At 36.5% G+C, this 19,475-nt stretch overlaps 2 protein-coding genes across 4 annotated transcripts; one reads left to right on the plus strand and one right to left on the minus strand.

The window, feature by feature from the left end:
• Positions 1-76: 76 nt before the first annotated feature.
• On the minus strand, positions 77-8,495 carry dcst1 (DC-STAMP domain containing 1). Of its 3 annotated transcripts, none has more exons than XM_026284858.1 (17): positions 8,426-8,495; positions 8,027-8,102; positions 7,816-7,941; positions 7,095-7,169; positions 6,881-7,009; positions 6,630-6,769; positions 6,153-6,324; positions 5,918-6,061; positions 5,720-5,841; positions 5,470-5,624; positions 4,862-4,961; positions 4,698-4,793; positions 4,243-4,369; positions 3,986-4,102; positions 2,689-2,831; positions 1,184-1,294; positions 77-455 (listed from the first exon to the last, which is right to left on the minus strand). In XM_026284858.1, the coding sequence occupies exons 2-17, from the start codon at positions 8,067-8,069 to the stop codon at positions 213-215; spliced, it is 2,043 nt and encodes a 680-aa protein (XP_026140643.1). In that variant the 5' UTR covers positions 8,070-8,102; positions 8,426-8,495; the 3' UTR covers positions 77-212. The 3 variants fall into 3 exon arrangements, with proteins under 3 accessions (XP_026140643.1, XP_026140640.1, XP_026140641.1); XM_026284855.1 differs by having other exon boundaries at positions 8,405-8,495; XM_026284856.1 differs by lacking the exon at positions 8,426-8,495 and adding an exon at positions 8,252-8,342.
• On the plus strand, positions 8,257-19,303 carry dcst2 (DC-STAMP domain containing 2). The gene is made up of 18 exons (XM_026284854.1): positions 8,257-8,346; positions 8,436-8,710; positions 9,534-9,704; positions 9,997-10,098; positions 10,218-10,412; positions 11,007-11,072; positions 11,226-11,439; positions 11,747-11,904; positions 12,882-13,046; positions 13,333-13,500; positions 13,859-13,959; positions 14,207-14,337; positions 14,855-14,985; positions 15,090-15,177; positions 15,542-15,646; positions 15,765-16,401; positions 17,414-17,545; positions 17,833-19,303. Exons 2-16 carry the CDS (start codon positions 8,437-8,439, stop codon positions 15,841-15,843), a joined length of 2,148 nt encoding a protein of 715 aa, XP_026140639.1. The 5' UTR covers positions 8,257-8,346; position 8,436; the 3' UTR covers positions 15,844-16,401; positions 17,414-17,545; positions 17,833-19,303.
• The last annotated feature ends 172 nt before the right edge of the window (positions 19,304-19,475 follow it).

Here is a 19,475-nt window from a genome sequence, read left to right on the forward strand (position 1 = left end):
TCATAAAAAATGGCTTCGTTTAAAAGGTTTAAAGATTAAGGTTGCATGAGATGATTAGGCGACTTAATTTCTTTTTACCCATTTCAGTTGTGTTTGCACTTAGCAAAGACAATATAATAATCCAAAAAAGGCTTTTATCATCGTTTTTTTATTTACTTAAAATATCATAAATGTATGCAGCTGTGAAAATGTTGCATGGCAGAAGTTGAAGTTCATAAGAAGCCATAGTACACATCAGATTCAGAGCCGCTGTCCTGCTGTCCACACTGGTCATGAGGGACACAGGCGTAGCAGCTGTTGTCCAGGTCTGTCCAGCATTGCTGACAATAGATTATTGTGCAGCCTACAGAACTACACTCTACAGCCTGGTTCTGCCTCACAAACCCATCACACAGACAGCACCAGCGCAGCCTACAGCCCACACGCTTCAGTGGGGCCAAAACAGCCGATAGCACCTGGTAGAGAAGAGGCAGACTTTGATGAGATTGGACCATAAACATATATTTGGGGATTTATTAAATAATCAAAAGGGTTAAATTTGCTGAGTGTTTTACTTGCCATATAGCCCTAAGGCCATTGTTGTGCATTTACTGCTACAGCAGGAGAGATGTGGCTACTGAAGAATTGTTTAAATGTTGTTGTTCCCTTGTCAGATAGATAATCTCCCTCAAAATAGCTGGCAGTTTTTCAAAAAGGCAAAGTAATTTCAAATGAATCTAACCCACTTGGACTGAGTAGGCACTTCTTTGAATGTTTTATTATGAATGTAATCCAGATGTATCATATTTGTTATGTTGTCACTGTTATGTGACCTACCAGTTTCACTGCCATTCACAAATCCTGTCATGGCCTCAGGGGACAGTCCATTGGATGTACACTTCAGAATCTTGGCGTAAACAATAATTCATCCCAGTACTTTTTGCTTACCGTTTTATGAATACTGTAAATTCAGACATGTTTGCCTACCAGTGGAGAAGTATACAATTTTGAATGCAGCCTTGGTCTCATGCTTTTTCTCAGATTTCACTAAATTTATGACGTAAATGAATTCTGTTCTAAAAATGCTCAATTTTTGAACAACATTAAAAGAACTGAAAAACCTAAAGAGGTTGTAAATGGAAAATGTACAAAAATGTTCAGTTTTCTCAGTAAGGCCCTCTGCAGATGTATCACACACACACACCTTTATAAATGTCTGTTTTTGATTTCTCAGGCGATGTTGTTGTCTTTTGATGAAGGATATACGTTTCTGGATCTGTAGGTTGTAAAGGAAGAGGATTCGTCTCTTTTCTCTCTGAATAAAAAAAAATTAATCAAATGAGTCTCGTCCATCAAAATACTGAAGATAACATTTCAGATTATAGGAATATAGCACTACAGTGTTCACCTGTAGGATTACAGGAATAAACATACCATATGTTTAATATTTCTGCCACTAGCTGAATCAGGCTTTATTGGGTGCCTGTAATCCTCCTCATGCCGGCACGTGCACACGGAGTGATGCAAATCTAATGCTATTACTTTAAAACCCTCTTATCTTATTAGAACTTTACCCACACATACACTAGAACACATATTTCACTCAATATGTGTGAGAAAGTATCCTCCTCTTACACTGTACACTGTGTTTGAGACACTTGGAACTTGCTGAATAGGGATAGCAGTTACAATGATGACCAAAAAGGATTTTATTGCGTATAAGAGATGTACCTCTACTACCCATGGACCAGTGGCACATGTTCTACAGAACTGAGCCAAAAACCCAAAGACAAGTCATCAAAGTTTCTATTAATTTGATAGTAACCTTATTATCTTACACTACTTTAAAACACAAGTAAGCCATCTGGACCATATCTCACATGAAAAACAAAATGAAAATGCAAAGTTTATTTTAATAGGAGTACTGGATGTAAACAAAAAATGACATCAGAGGAAGTAATTTTGCCTGTTATTGTGCTTTTTGTTTGTTCCAGTTATGCTAGGAGAGACCTTTAGCATTTGTTCAAGCCTTCCTGTGCCAAGTGTACAACGGCAAAATAAAAGCCTGAGCAATAATAAATATTCTCCTGCTGGGAGAAATCTTTTGTGAAATGTACTATGAAAGGTGGCAATTATTATTATTTTTTATCCCAAACTGCATTATGAAAAGAACGCTTTAGGAAGAAAAACACAGCTGAATACTGATTTAAGATACCTAGATGAAATTTCCTTTAAAAAATTAAGCAATTTTGTCAGCAAATAGACAATATTATAACAAAAAAAATTACTAATTTTTATATTGGAAAATACTTCAGACTGCATGAGCAACTCATCAACAGGGCATTAGCTTGATGGCTGCCATGCACACATTACATTACAGCAAGTCCAACAGCTATTATTCCTGCATCTGTCTGGTTATGTAATCCAAAACGTGATCAGCATTAGAAAGCAGCAGCACATGCAGAACAGTGACTCATTTAATCTCCTTAGCCAAAGGAAACATAAGGAGCTTCTGATATTTATGACAGACCAATATTGTTATTGATAAACACTGCCAGGAGCACTAGCTTCTGTCTCTTGATCCAAACAAACCGTCCATCCGCATAATCAGTCATTCATAAGGTGCTGGGCCCCTTGGATGGATTTCACTGTAGGGTTGCTGAACAGGACAGGACTGTTTAACCAAAAGATTGTCAGTGGAAATGGTACCTTTGGGAAGTAGAAGGTGGTGATGACCCTGCGCAGACGATTGGTGTACACCTGCAGGCAGCACATGAGGCACATCAGTAAAAGGGGGATGAAGATCCCCAAGTAGTTTGACTGGCTCAGTGCATGTGGGCGGGGCAAACATTCTATACACACAAACACACACACACAAGGAAGAAGGAAAATGAGGCAAAGTGAAGGTGCAACAAAAATACCTACTGGAATTCAGTATGTAAATATCATAATGAAAGTCACTTTCAGATAGATTTTAGATGGTGAACATTCTATCAGTTTAAGACTGTATTCTTAAAATTATACAGTATACAAAAACAAAATAGTCTGAATCAAGTCTGTGTATTAAGACATTCAAGCTTGGACACTACAGTTCAAAACTTTGTGGTCGGTAAGATTTTTTATCTGATTGTATCTTTTATGTATTGAAAATACTGTAAAACGGTAATATTGTGAAATATTATTACAATTTAAAATAACGATTTTCTATTTTAATATATTAGAAAATTTTATCTATTCCTGTGATGGCAAAGCTAAATTTTCAGCAACCATTACTCCAGTCTTCAGTGTCACACGATCCGTCAGAATACAATGGCATGCGTGTTGTCATGCTAGTGTTATAAATAGTCCCCTCATCAGCCGTCTGCATGTGCACTGCCCTGTGCTGACCGCTCTAGATCAATTTAGACCTATCTGGATGAGACACACAGACACAAGCAGAGCTTTGAGTTTAACTCTGATCAGATTAAATAGACGGCTAGACTGAGGACGTCACTTGGCCTCAGGAGAGAATCAGTTATTGCAAACAGTCCCCTGCAAAAGCAACCAATGAGGAATTCAGTTTCTCACATTCACAGTCTGTTTAGTATTGAAGTTGGAGAACTCTCTCCTTCTCATTTTTTTCAGGATGCTAGTAAGAAACCTGACATATTTGAAATGGCATTTTGAAAGAAACTGAGACCAGTCTGAGAGTGCGGTGGTATAGAGAGACCTTGAATGATGTTGAGGATCAGAGACCTAGCAATACAATATTACACTGATATCTGGGTCATGATGCTATAACATATTTGAAGTAGATTTATTCCAGCTGTGTTGCACTGAGGTTATTTTCTTCTAGGTCTTTGTTTCTCTTTCATCTGAATAGGGCTTCTGTGTATGCAAACTTTGGACTTGGATTTCACAATAAATAACGCTCAGTGTCTTTTCCCCAAAAGTATTCATGTAAAATTAAACTAAAATATAGATCCTTGCAGTGAGAATATTGAAACTCAAATAGTAAATAACCTACGGAAGTTACTGGATTGCACATCAAGATTGGAGGAGGTGTTGAAGGCACCAATGGTTTTCCGCAGAAGTCTGGCTAACATGGAATCTCCACCAATTATAATTTCTATGTGATGAACACCTACAGATGCAGAGACAAAGAAAGAAAATATATAGTAATATTTTACATCAAATTAATGTGCAAGCAGTCTAAGGCACATGGGTATGTCAGTGAAAAATACTGCTCATGCATATACATATATAGTGTGTATTTGTGCTCACTAGTAACTGAGTATGTGGTGAAAGTGTGTCTTCGGATGAGGTCAAAGATGTTGTACAGGATTCCATCAACAGTGAGCAGAACACACACAAACAGAGCCAGAGATGCAACCTGCAGGAAGCCCACAATCTGCACGAAAGACATAACCTTTCAAAACTAAAATCAACAAGACAACTTAAGTTATTCATTCATAGGCTGATTTCCCTGAAAAGCACCAAAACCACTCAAACATTGCTCTATTTCCTTAAGGATCCTAATCAGGCTAACATAGCAACAGTTATTCAACCAAAAGCATGAGTTTGGGGCAGAATTATGAGTTTGAGAAACCACTTTGAAAACATTCTGTTTGGACAGAAATGGTACACTTCAATATTAACTCTGCTCCATTAAATACACAGCCTGAACATCAGAACATGAATTCAATGCTGAATACAAGGACCATAACAGCATACAGTACCACAGGCATGAGCTCGCTGGGGTGGATAGATAAGCTCCATGGGTTGATCAAGATCTCTTGCTCTGCTTTCTTGAGTGGCAGCAAATATCTTTTTCCCTAAAACAGATGCTCAAATTAGCACAAACACGGATACGGATCTATGTAAATGCAAGGTTTTAACTTACAGCTCTCCTTCTGCGAGCATCAATCTGTCTGAAGTAGGTTGTTATGTAGACATTGTCGAAATGAATGTCTCTGCAATACTGATGAACATATACAAACGCTCTGCAAGCAAAATTAACAATTTATGGAATATTATATTTGTAATTTATATAAATATTATATTATATTTATATATTACTACCATTCAAAAGATTGGGGTCAAATAGATTTGTTTAGTGTTTTTTTAAGGAAATTTTATACTTGCCAAAGGCTGCATTATTCAATCAAAAAATATAAAAAACAGTACTATTGTGAAATATTATTGTAATTTGTATATATTTTCAAATGTAAATCATTCGTGTGGTATCACATGAGCCTTCACAAATCATTCTAATATGCTGATTTGATGCTCAAGAAACTTTTATTATTATTATTTATTATTATTATAACTTTCATTATAACTTGAAAACTTTTTGGTGTATTATACAGATATTATTTTATTGCCCGGCATTTTCTAGACAAAATTACGTACAAAAATCATATTAATATTATTGCTTACAATATATTGTATTATTAGAATAATGCAGCAGATACACTGACAACAGGGCTAATGAAAGGAGTGAGAACTTACGAGGTGAACACGGTGATGAAGGTGAATGAGAGAAGGAATTTAATCACCCCAGCTATCTTCTGAGCAATGACTGATTTCTCTTGAAACTCACGGCTCAGCTCCTTAGAGAAATTCAGGAGGATGCCCACTCCAAACACTGACTGCTGCTCCAATTTCTTCAAGACCAACCATAAGAAAAAATCTTTTTAAAACATGCAAACGAAAATCAGATTTTTACTTTCTGTATTAAGAAAGAGAGGATTTGCAGTACCTCAAGGACTACATCGGTGGTGAAGTGTTCTGCAAGCCTGTTGATGGAGTCGTTCAGTTTGTCGAAGGTCTGACCAAAGTTCCCCTCAACTGGGATCTTCTCGGTGCACCATGATGTCATCACTGAGAGAAAAGTAACTCAATACACCTGGATCCTCTTCGTTTAAGATTAAGCTCAGATGCAACATGCAAATCTTACCTCTCATGATATCACACAGAAAGTGGAACTGCATAGGTACACAGAGGAGGTGGTTTATAAGAGGGGCTTGAATGGTATTCATACACTCTTCCCACTTAACACTGAACCAATCCTGACACCGGCTAACTCCCTGCTGCACCACATCTGTTACACACAACATCATTTAGATCGAGCTCAGCTTAAAAGCCCAATCAAACACAGTCAATAATAGCCTGTTTTCTTGTTATTTACTCACAGTCACAGCGAGCTCGAGTCTTCACTACATACTCCTCCTGGGTGCTGTTGGCCGTATGGACAGACTCCTTACCAAGAGAGTCATATCCGTACTGACCCATTACCTCGTCCCGAATCTTCTGGAACTGTCTGCTCACATCTTGAGCCTCTTTTTGAAATACATCACTGTCATTCTGTGAAGAAAGGTATTCGTGGGACAGATTCCCAAGATTCATATTGGCAAATTGTATATTCACACTCTGTGTCAGATGACCAAAAATGTGCGTTGAGAACCTTTTTTCCATGCAATATTTTTGAAGAATTTTAAATTGTAGTTTAAACTAGTGCTGTGCAACGATTCATTGTTATTAATCACATCCAAAATAAAAGGTTCTCAAAATGACAAGAATCATGGTTACAATTTTAAGCAAATAAAAAATGTTTGACTGAGACTACATTAAAAATATCTGACAAAGTGAACTTTAGTGTCAGGACTCACCACTATCTCCTGCACTACTTGCACATAAGGCTCTGTCAGCATTCTCCACATCAGCTTACTGTGTGTGATCTGCAGGTCTATGTTACAGCCCATGGAGGAGGCCACATCCTGCACATTACGCTGGATGTTAGCAATGGGGCCTGATGAGAAGAGTAAAGGTGATGGGTCAAAAATTAATGAAGGCTCATGACTGTCCATGTTTCTGAGATCTGTGCTTTGTTTAATGTTCCTGCATATGTTAGGATTTTTACCTTGGTAAAGTCCATGCAGCACATAGACCATCAGGACTGTCCGACCTTGAGATCCAATAATACTAGGAAACATCAGGAGGATGGAGCAGCGAAACAGGGAGGAAAACATGCCTCCAAGACTACACAGACCTGCAACAACACACAATACAGCTCGTGCAAAATACTCAATAGTAAATGACTGTGGTCAAATGTTTACTTTCTTCAGTGTACTCACCCACAAACACAGATCCAACAATAACACGTTGCACTGTTGTCATGGCAATATTTAGCATGAGTCCGAAATACAATCCTTTAAAAACATGTTAAGACAAGATCAGCATGTAATGTTAGTTATATATCTGTAATATGATGGTTTTTATTTAATGAAATAATATACTACCATTCAAATGTTTGTGGTTAGCAATATATATATATGTTTTTTTATATTACTTTTATTCAGGAAGAATGCATTAAATTGATCAAAGGTGAGAGTAAAAATGCTGTAATGTTACAAAAGATTTATATTTAAATTAATGCTCAACTTTTACTTTTTAAAACTTTTGATGAAAGAATTCTATAAAGAGTGCATCACTATTTCCACAAAAATATTAAGCAGAAAAAAGTTTTCAGCATTCATGATAATAAAAAATAAGATTAACTATCTCCAAATCAGCATTTCAGAATGATTTCTGAAGGATCATGTGATACTGAAGAACGGGGTAATTGCTACTGAAATGACATTTTACCATACAAATTACATTTACAATATATTAGAAAATATTTATTTTAAACTGCAATAATATTTCATACAATTATTTTCCTTTTTTAATTAAATAAATGCAATCCTGGTGAACTTTAAGGAGACTACTTTCAAAACTATTTAACATAAGATTACCTACAATCTGATCCTAAACAGTTGAACGGTAGTGTACACTAGATTTTGCAGAGTTACTTGCCCACTCCACTCAGAGCACCAAATACAGCTCCTGTGAGACGTCGAACCACAGGAAACTCTGACAGTGGTCCGAACAGGATCTTATAAACTCCAGGTGGCAGAATACGCTTACACACCTTCTCCAACGCTGCAAATTCACAAAAAGTCATTATCTACACAATAGCTAGTGTAGTAGACTGATATTGTTTCCTATAAATGTAAGATAAACACACTTGAGTGGGGTAATTTAGTTTGGGTTTCCCTGAGACACTCCATTGCTGGTTTCTTCTTCCCTGCTACCAAAGAACCCTGCAAAAGAAAGCAGTTTTAAAAGATGCAACCATGAGTCAGTTAGAATGAGCTCTAATGGATTTGATGTAAACAGCATTTTAACATTTATGAAATCAAAATGTACTAGTAGGCTATGTTTTGGAAATGGGTCTTAGACCATCTCATACCCGCTCACGTGTATCAAAGTCAAACTCTGATCTAAAATTTATAACATTTTTGACTAAAGGGCAGCTGTCACATTAACAAGCTCTATAGTGGATAGGTAAGTCTAACGCAGCGATGCTTCAGGATGCTTTCTCTTTTTTATCGTTAAAAAATACATTTCTGTTTCTCTTTTTCACTTCTCTTCAGGATGATCCCAAAAGCAGCTTTTTTAAAGTGTCTCGGTAGGAGACTATCGCGCCGCGGCTCGGCGGTGCGTCAGCTGAAGCGAAGTCTTGCTGGGTTTACTCTGGGTCTGTTCCTCGCATCGGTTTACGGATTGACAGCGCTGTACATCCAGAACCACGATCTGTGGTTCTGCATCATCACTACCGTCATCATCGCCGCTTGCGCGGGGTTTGGTACTGGCCTCTCTGACCGCGTGCACACCAACGTCATGCTGATGTTCCCAATGCTGTGCTCGAGTAAATAAACAGCTGTTAATCTCTTTCTTAACCATAAGGTGTTATATGTGAAACTGTAAATAATATTTTTGCTGATAATTTAATAGCCTATTAGCGCACGTATAAGTTAAAATATATATTCCGGAGACCGGGGCTAGTCGTCACGCCTTTTCTCTAGGTTGGTTATTAAATTATAAAAATAAATTTCAGTGTATACACATATGCCTACTTTAAATTCTTAGGTTGAAAAAACGAAATAAAAAAAATTATATCTCCACTGTCATTGTCCGCGAAAATAAGATACAGTTCACTGAAGACCCACATTTTACCTTTTGAACCCATGTTCATGTTGTCAGAATGTAACCTGCTAATTCACGAAACAGCAAAAATATTTAAAGGTAACAAATAAATATGTAAACGTGAAGTTAACGTAAAATGTGAAAAATTACGAATATTAGCTTGAAATGACATTTGAGTTTGATTGTACCTACAATAACGTGTCATTAACGTGACATTCCATCTGAATGTATATAGTTTTATTGTTCAGTTCAGTTAGGAGTTTGGAGAGCAGAATAAAAAATATATTTTTTTAAAGGTTCTGGCATTTCCATTCTGAAACAACTTCTAAAAACACTAGGATTGATTGGATTTTTCAAAACCTTGCATATACTGAGATACAGCCCTTCCTTGTGAGACAACCTAGCCCCAGCCTCCTGTTAATCTACTTTTAATTATTTAAAATACTGTTAAATCATCTGTATTATCAATAGTCTATTACCTCTCAAGTTTTTCCTATTGTGTTGTTCACCTTAACACTCCATGCATCTTTTTCTCTGTCTTTAAGTCAGGGGTAAAAATTTCCTTTTTTTCCTCATCTGTACCTTGGTTATCCAAGGCCCAGTGAGCAACACGATGGAAAATGTTGAACGGGCTGCAGACAGTGTGATCTGTGGTGCAGAACTTGCCATGAACCAAACACAACAGCTCCTGCAGCGTGCTGCCAACCCACTGCTACGTGAGTCTATCTGCAAGAGCAACATGTTAAAGATATCAACAATGCACCTCTTTCAAAAAAAGTAGAGGAAGGATTTTGAAATTCACAACATAATAACTTAAAGGGATAGTCCATAAATTTATATTATTCAAATATTTAGATACACATGCACACACACATTTATAATATATTATTTCTAACTCTATTGAAACCGATGTGAATAAGGTAATCAGGGTCTTCTGGTTTACTTGAAAACCACAGTAGTATGTTGTACATGTTTCTCTTTTGATACACTGAAAACGTCTTTGTTTAGCGGCCCTGAGTAAGATAAAGCAGATAGCGAGGAATGCTCACTCAATGGCAGGCCGAGCACAAAACTTCATCAGAGCTCTGACGGAATCTGTGCGGCATGTTGGTAAGTGAACCAATCAGTCAAACTTCGGGCAAACCCACCTATATGGGCTTTCATTTATTGGCTGAGGTTTGAGGTCTAGGCATGTTTGAAGCCCCTCTTTCTCTCTGTTTCCTTTTCAGCTTGTACTCTGAGAAATGTACTGCACTTCTTGGCGAATATTGGTGATGTGTGTAATGACAATCTGGGCTTGCCATATCAGAAGTGCACTAGGCTGTTTGATGAAGCCCGTGAGAACTGCATGGAGCTGCTCTCTGTGTTTTCGTTCCTCTGCCACCTCCTGGATGGATTCCAGCCCCTCTGTGGGCTCGCACGCGGTGGGTCTCTAGTATATGATTAGTCCCTTGAAAGCCCTATCATTACACTCTTACAGGAAACTTTATAGCTTCAATGCAATGATTCCTTACTTTAATTTACAGTATCCTGTTTATTTTCTGCGTCACAGTGGTTTGTTTTCATTATATTTGGCATAGTACTGTATATCTATTCTGCCATTGCAGAAACTGGACAAATGGTTCCTGTGACACAGAGTCCTAAGTACAGTTCATCTCCCTGCTCGATATATACAAAGTTTATTTACAATATCTGTTCCTGTGGGAATAGTTTGTCATGTTTAAGTACCCTGAATGTTACAGTGTGAAGAGGGGTGGTTGTGTTCCCATGTGTATTTATCTCACACGTTCCTCAACAGGATGGCCATGATCTAACAGCAAATCTAAACATGAACTGTAGCTACAGAGTCAGCACTTATATAATTTCTTACAGCCTTATAGAGCAGAAATCTGCTGTTTAGTGTAATGCACTGAAAACGGATGTCTTTTCTCAGTTTTTATTTTTTCAAGGAGTCTGTTTGCACAGATGATATTTTTTAATGAATGCCTATTGTTTATTTTACCGGGCTTTTCCGGCAGTGGGACAGCTGTTCTGCATCTTACCATCATATATTGCTGACCACATTAAGACTGCTTTGGCTTTTCGTAAGTATAGCTCTTATGAGATTCCTACTTTGAACAGTACTGAGTCATTTCCTGGCATGGAGTGATGCTTAACTTATTCAGTTAAAACGTATCCAGTTATTCTGAAATAAGCTTATTGTTTAGCTATTGCCATCTTCTTGTTTTTACCTCTAGCAACTATTGCAGCCTTTGATCGAATTAAAAAGGAGTTTGAATTCAACATTTCTACCTCCATCAACTTTGACCAGCATCTGAACAACAGTCAGTCCATACAGGATGCTGCTCAGAAGATCATGGAGGAGGTGTCAGAGGAGCTGGGCCTCCTCCTGGAGCTCAAATTCCTGCTGGCATACTTGGGTTTCTTCCTGCTTCTCTTCATGTATCTCCAGTATGTACTTCCTGTTAAAAACAAGTAGTCATAGTCAATTCTAACACACACTGAGACATATCCACCATGTCAGTACTGTCATAAAATTATTGCAGAATTATTCACAAAATGTATCTTTATTTAGTTTTTTTTTTTTCGTCAGAACTAAATAGAGCTGTTCAGTTTTTAGTCTAAAATAGTAGAAGTGAATTATTGTTAGTATATTTAGTTAATAATATTGTAGTTAATAATATTGCTTTATTGTGGAAAATGATATCGATCTTTTTTTTTTTTAATTTTCAGTTGTTTGTCATGTGTTTGTGAACAGGGCCGTTTTGTACAAAAACCGGTACCTTCATAATGATAACTTTGAAAACATCTACATAACCGACCAGTTTATTGAGTTGGACAGGAAGTGCTCCAGACAGGGCAAAGCAGCTGTACTTCCCCTCAGCCACAGAGAAACTCTCACCTACATCAGGCCCTGTAAGTGTATGCTTAAATTATGTGTACATGTGTCTGTTAGCAGATAGATAGCGTGGGGCAAAGGGTCAAAAGGAAGAAAGAAGGGAAGGAATGTTCATAGACATTTAGATAAGTAAAACAGAGCTGAAGGGTTCAAAAATGTGGAGGAGGGCCCTGAACTGAGAGAAAAGGTATTAACAAGCAAAGCTGAGGAAAAAGTAAACAAGGTAAAAGTCAGCAACTACCAGAGAACAGGGAATGTGTTTCACACTCAGAGAGACATAAAATGCTGTTTACACTTGGTATTAAGATGCGTTTTGGTCGATCGGATCACAAGTGGACAATGCTAAATATAGGTGTAAACGAGATGTGAAACGTTTTGACCTTGTTCACATTTGACCACTTCCAGAGGTAGTCGAAAACGTACTTGACCGGATTGCTTTCGAAGTGTAGACATGGATAGTGCCACAAAAGACCACCTACTCTTCACCTACTGACCTAATAGTAGTAGGCTGTAATAGTAGTATAGTACTATAATGGATGCACTGAATTTAACTCTTTATTTTGATGGTCCTTTTTGTGTATTCTGTTGACAATACTCATTCGAGTATTAGTAGAATGTCTGCTTAATATCTGTTAACTCTTTATTGTGATCTAAAAGGTAAAAAAAGGTACTGCCCCAGAGTGACAGCTTTTGTATCATTAAAAAAGGCTACATTAAAAACAACTTCACTTTCAATGAGGATAAATATGGTTTGTGACAGCCACATAGTGTTTTGTTCAGAGACCATGAAATCGGCTACTAATCATAACTGAAAGCGACATTTAGAAACCAAAATTATCAATGTTTTCCAATTAGCCTATGCCATATTAACAATTTTGCATAATGTTGGGCCTAAGCAGTCCATTGCAGTATTGATACATTTCAATATATAATCTTAGGACATTTTTTATGATTTTGTACAATTTTGGTACTCTGCCTCTCATGTCTCCTTCAGCCTCTCTGTATCTGCCTGTGAGAGAGAGACGGACTATAGCAGGTCAGATGCTGTCTTTGCTCAGGTATATGGTCATGACTGTCATACTGATAGCTGTCGACTTCATGGTGTTCTGGGTGTTTGAGCTGGTACACCATCAGGCCCAGGGTGAAATCGTCACCCAAGGTACACACAATGAAATCAAAGTATGGTTTCAATGGTTTTGCTTTGTTGTATTCCACAGTTTCACTAATATGCCACTGCAAATGTAACTTATTATATTTTCACTTTCATTCTTAGTTATACTGATATGTTTATTCTTATTTTCACATTGCAATACATATTTAAGCATTTTTACATTTAAATAAAATAGTAATATGTCAATGATTTGCTTAATTTCTATATATTTGTTATTTGTCTAGCATGTTCTACCATAGATTTTTACCATTTTAATTCATTTTGTCACCTCCAGCTCCTGTAGTGGTAGCAGTGAATGTGAATGGATCTGGTTATGCCTCGGATATCTTTCGGGACATAGCAGCCTCATTTGACATCCTGCAGAAAGGAAACATCACTGTGCTTAGCAAGAAATGTCTCATGCAGCCTTTGGAGCCAGACTACATGAGATACCTGCTCATTGGTACAATTACAATACCAGTAAAGTTAGACATTTGTACAAAAAAGATAAAAACATCTGTCACCCGTCAGTCTAGTGACTCCTAGTGGTCAAGACTGGAACAACAGATGAAACGTACTACAATTAAACCACAGCCACAAATACTAATACAAATGAACTACTGTGCCAACGATATCTGTGTCATTTCGAAGTGTATTTAGGATAATTATACTGAATATTTAACCTAAAGCAACATCTGTTATTGTACTACAATGCTAGTCATCACAACTCAGTAATAGCAAAAATAATAGATATAGGCCTATGCAAAAATGTAACTTTTATTGGGTTATGAGTCTTACCTTTGTCTTCCCTCCAAACAAAGGATTTCTTTATGGATTGACTCTTTTTATTGTGATTGCTGGTGGCTACGTCACACGTCTACAGAGATTTGTATGTGCCAGGTACCATCCTGAAAGAGAGAAAGTAAGAAAACCGTATAAATGATTTTTATCAATTATTTACTATGCTTTTTTTTTTTTTTTTTTTTTTGATCTGTAAAGAGAATTATGTCTCATGGAGGAAAAACACTTATGTGTACAGGTTTGGTTGTAAAAAGACAATGACTGAACTGGTTTATTTTCAGTTTGCTTTAATTATGAATATATTATCAGTATTAATTCAATTCTTAAAGTAACACAAACTATGTGTATACTAACTGTGCATGTTGCAGAAGAGAATTCAGTACCTTCACAGGCATATTCTCACTCAGCGCGGGTCTTTAGGAAAAGCCTTACTGAGGGCTGTACAACGAAACAGGATAGACCAGCAACATGATGGCATTATATCAATATTAGCTCAACAGTGAGTATAAACCACTATAAAAATCACTGTAAAACACTGACTTGGTCAAATGTAATTTGCAGATTTGCAGCTCAAGGAAAATATCTCATTATTATTAATGTTGAAACCAGTTAAGCGGCTTCTTAATTTTGTGGAAACCATGATACACTTTTATTTCTGGATTTTTTCTTATTAGAATGATCAAAAGAAACAGCATTTATTTATATATATATATATATATATATATATATATATATATATATATATATATAAATTAGGGTTAGAAATAGGGTTTTATATATATATATATTCAAAAAGAGCTATATTAAATTGTAATAATATCTCACAATATTACTAATTATTAATACAAAAATATTACTGACCTGAAACTTTACAACAAATATTGTCTGTTAGGTAACGTTTTAAGCACCACCTTAATATTTCAATTTCTCCTCCACAAATATGATTCAGACTAAAATTAAATGTAACATCACAGTGAAAAAGTAAACAAATACACACACTCCGCTTCTTTTTGCAGCCTACCAGGGGGTGGCATCATAGCCAGGCTCCTGGATATCGGTAAAAAATCGTGTGCGGCCTGTGGGAAAGTGTTGAAGACGAGAGCTCATGATGACGAAGTGCATATCTGCCCTACCCCTCACTGCACAGGCTGGTTTTCTTGTTCTAAACAATTGATTTTAGATCATCTTTAACTGGCAAAAAGAAACAGAATATTAGACCAACCTGTTGGACAAAATGTTTTCCTTTCACAGGCCATTACTGCTCGCTGTGTTTCAGACTGATGGGGAAGCTCTGTGCTATCTGTACAGCACCCCTCACATTCCACGCGGACCAAGAGCTGTATGTCACATGACAGACACTAAAAAATATTTTTGAAATGAATATAACTTAAGTTAACCTCTGTCGACAGCATCTGTGGTAGCAATAATACCAAAAAAGTAAACACTGTAAGCACACTTTTTTTCACAAGGATGAAACAGTCTAGTTTGTGGAATCGGCAGGTAAAAAGTGTTGAAGGTATATTATATACTATATAATTATTTAATAAAGAAACAGAATTATGGTCATGCAAGAACATATTTTGTATACACTATATAAACAAATTAATTTCAGTTTGATCATTAGTCAGATTAGCTTTTATTTTGCCAATTTGGAAATGAACAGTAAAGTTTGACACATTAATGCTTACATTTGTGAGTTTCAGAGATTCCAGTGATGAGGAGCAAGCCAGTTTAGGGGAGATCGCTGTAACATCACCTCAGCCTGTCCCGGAGAAAAGAGGAAAAGAGAGGAAGCGAATAACGATCAGGTGTCCAGAGTAACTGAGCAGATGTGTTACATGGTTTTGAGTTAACAGATGCATAAAGCCATCTCTCAAATTAACAGTTTTAACCATTTGTCTTTTTTTTTTTTTATGTCTGTTTCAGTATTTCCAATCAGGATCATTCTATAGGGATCAACGGCCAAACCGACCATCAAAATGTGGAGATTAATAATAGAGTTTAAGGCCAAATCTGCTTTATTCATTCGCAGGTTCTGTGGTGTTGGATATAAATCTGTTAGTACAATACCAGGAATGTGTTTTATTTATTTATTTAATTCTCTCTCCTTGTCCAAACTGCAAAATAGGTATACATGATGAAACTAAAAATATTTTACAAGTGTAATCTCGTGTAATCTAATCACATCTGTCAAAATGCGGTTGGTCTGGTTGCATTGCATTTACATGGTTGTCGGAGGAATGTCGAGGATGAGCTGCAGTTTCTTAACTGTAAAACAAATACTCAAACTATTTTCATATTTTTTACTATTTCCACAAAGACGGTAATGTTACCAGTTAATCTCTGCGTGTATCGCAAATTAACACACATTCCGCACACAATATATTCGCATATAAACTCTCAATACTATAAAAGCGTAAACATTACCCGTGTGTGAGTGAAGAGTGGGCGTGACGCAGGCAGGCGCGAGCGCTGGTCAGACTCAGGTGATGAAATACTGTCACTTCACTTCACCTGCTGCAGTTTCCGCTCGGGACAGAAAACAAGCCCAATGGCTGAACAGGTAAGCTCTTCTTTTTGTCGTATTTAAATAGTTTATTTTTAAAATTAGTTTACTTACATGATCCACCTGTGGCTAGGCCTATTTCACCTACATGTTTTTTTTCGTCATAATTTCCCTTCGATATTGCAAATGAAGAAAATGAATTAAAACTTGCTTTTTATTCAGTCTAAATGAATGTACTTGAATAAAATATAACTTATATGTATACTTAATTTAATTCATAATTTGGTCAATATATGTGGACAAATAATCGAACTCGTGCAATTACAATTACATTATGTTACATTATTTTAAACAATATTATCCATAAACAGTATGAATATTTTTGATGGTCATCTTAAGACTAAAAAACGATTTTACTTTTCATTTGCTTTTATGTTTTTCGTTTTATGTCTTTTTTTTGTGACCAACGCCCAGTGAGTAAGTAGATGTCAGTCATGCTGAACAGTCGAGCACAGGAATGCTCTGCAAGAGATAGTAAGAAGGTAGTAACAGGTCTCTACAGCTCCTGTTCAACAGCAAACAAACGGATAACTACTGATAAACTGAGGATTTCATGAGAAATGCAACAAAGCCTTGCCATCATGTGTTGATATATTACATCAAAACTATTACAGTAAAAAATAATTAAAATACAAACCCATTATAAGCTTAATTTCTGCCTTGAAGTGGTGCCATAGTTACAACCTATAAGTTATCTGAAATTAACAACTGGCGAAAGAAACCGAAACCTCAAATTGAGTTGAAAAGACAGAAAACAAAGAAGTTAAATGAATGGACAAAGATATTAAAAATAAGACAATGGTAAAAAAAAAAAGTTTCTGCAGTCTACTGAATATAAATCTATGGTATATAGGATTATGGTGGGATTACTGACATTGTATATGTTAATACTAAACTACATGTTTTTCTCCAAATGGTTTGATGAGTTTAAGCCTGAAAGGTGGTTTCTTTCTATGAGAGATGTTTCTTTTTACCTGTGCTTGAGTCTGAAACTATTCTTAATCTGTAGTACACAGAGCTAGAGCTGGCCATAAACACCTTGGTCAAAAACTTCCATTCTGCTTCGCCTACTGACGCTGACACGCTCACAGCCCAGGAGTTCCAGAGCATGATCTCCAAAGAGCTGCCCACCATGGTGAAGGTAAGTCAGGAAGACCCATAATCCAATAGTAAGATCACTTAAGTACATTTCAGTCTCTCAAAACCTATAATATCAACCTAAAAGCTAAATTGCCACAATCAACAATGGTTTACTTCCGTTCTCCGAAATTTGGCAAAACATTTCTTAGAATATCGATGGCATTTTGTCTAGGACAAACCAAAATAGCAGTGAAAATAAATATGAGATAAGAAGCGCAAATAGATTTTCTGGAATAAACACAACTATCGTAATAATTTTTGTTTCCCACACCCTTTATTCTATTCCAGACCGCAGGGGATCAGGAAGGACTTAACGAACTCCTGGCGGAACTGAATGTGGAAGAAGGGAAGGGCGTCACATTCAAGGACTTTTGGCAGTTGGTTGTTTCTCTGGCCAATGCTCAGTTTGGATTGCAGAGCAAAGAGAAACAGGTGAAATGTATGAAATGTAGTCTGATGTAAGACCAGTCCTGAGCAAACCAGTCCGATCAACATTACGTGTACGTCCACCACAGCCCTGAGAAAACACGGCTTATCAGCATCTTATATTACCCATCACTCTCTGCAGCACTGTACATGTCACTCTATTGGTCTTTTTGGTAGGTCTTATCATGATTAAGTGTTGTGACAGAGCTTCCTGAATGAATACCCAACAAGCCCTTACGACATGAGTAATCTCTACCATCAGTGTAACCTGAGCCGCACTTGCCTGGCCAGATAACATAAGATCTACTGGCTCATTTATTTCCTCATTTGTTCAGTTTTTTTTTAATTATTATTATTATTTCAACTTGCCCAATCATTAGTTTTTATGTGTTTGATATGACAACTGTGATCATATTTTAAGTAACTGTGGGCTGTCTGACATGCATTGAAAAAGAGATCATGTGAGTCATAATATTGTAGAGGGAAGTAGAGATGAGACACCACATATTCTGTACTGTATTTGACTTTATGGTAACATTACATTTGTTGATACTATCAAATATATGCTAAATGTGTCCAAGTCTGAATGATCTATAAAGTCTATAGGCATAATGAAAACACTTTTTATATTGATTATTGATCTACTTACTAATCCCGATGTTAAAGTGTCCCAAAGACCATTTTAATTTCTATAAAATATATCAAAACGCTGTCAAGATGAAGCTTCGTTATTATCTAAATGGAATCATAACTTACTAAGTCTTGAAAACAAACCATTCTACATCACTTATGTTTGGGTTCCCAAAGATATAAAACATTAAAGTAATGCTGGAACAGAGGATCCAAATGTATTTTTAATACCGTATAATAAGTTGTGATGTAGGGAATACCTGTATTGCAAGCTTTAACTCGTTTCAGTTGAGAATTGTAACAACTGTTGATGAACGCTATTTATTCAAGAGCAAGGATCTCTAACCACAAAAGCACAACATCCCATTGGCTGGAAGATGCTGGTGCAACTAATGGCAATTTGTGGTTAATCACCTCCAGTATATGCTAAGAGTACAGATACTTTATAGCTTCTTAAAATTGGTACACCTTATTTCTTTCTTTCCTGTCTTTTGCTCCTCATTCATATCTAAGATCCATTTATGTTAACTATTTAACCACTGATTTGTGATTTTTCTCTTTTTGGCACATTTTTGTGTTCTGCCTTGTACTCAGGGCTGTTGTTATATATTATAAAGGAGCTCTGCAGCTCGAACTTTTCAGGGCAAACTTGTTGAAAGACAATGGTACATTAATTCCTTGAAATAAATACAATATGAAACCATTTCTACTTTCACTTCCTCCATTTTCTCTTGTTTATATATATATATATCAGTCAGTGTGATCCAGATTTGACTGCAAAGAACAGAGGTACGAGATGTCTCATTAAGTTGCATATCTGCATTCCAGTTCTAAGCATCTTAAATGTTAATTTAATAGCAAAATGAAAAATAAAG

Source organism: Carassius auratus, chromosome 16, assembly GCF_003368295.1.
Source record: "Carassius auratus strain Wakin chromosome 16, ASM336829v1, whole genome shotgun sequence".
NCBI lineage: Eukaryota > Metazoa > Chordata > Actinopteri > Cypriniformes > Cyprinidae > Carassius > Carassius auratus.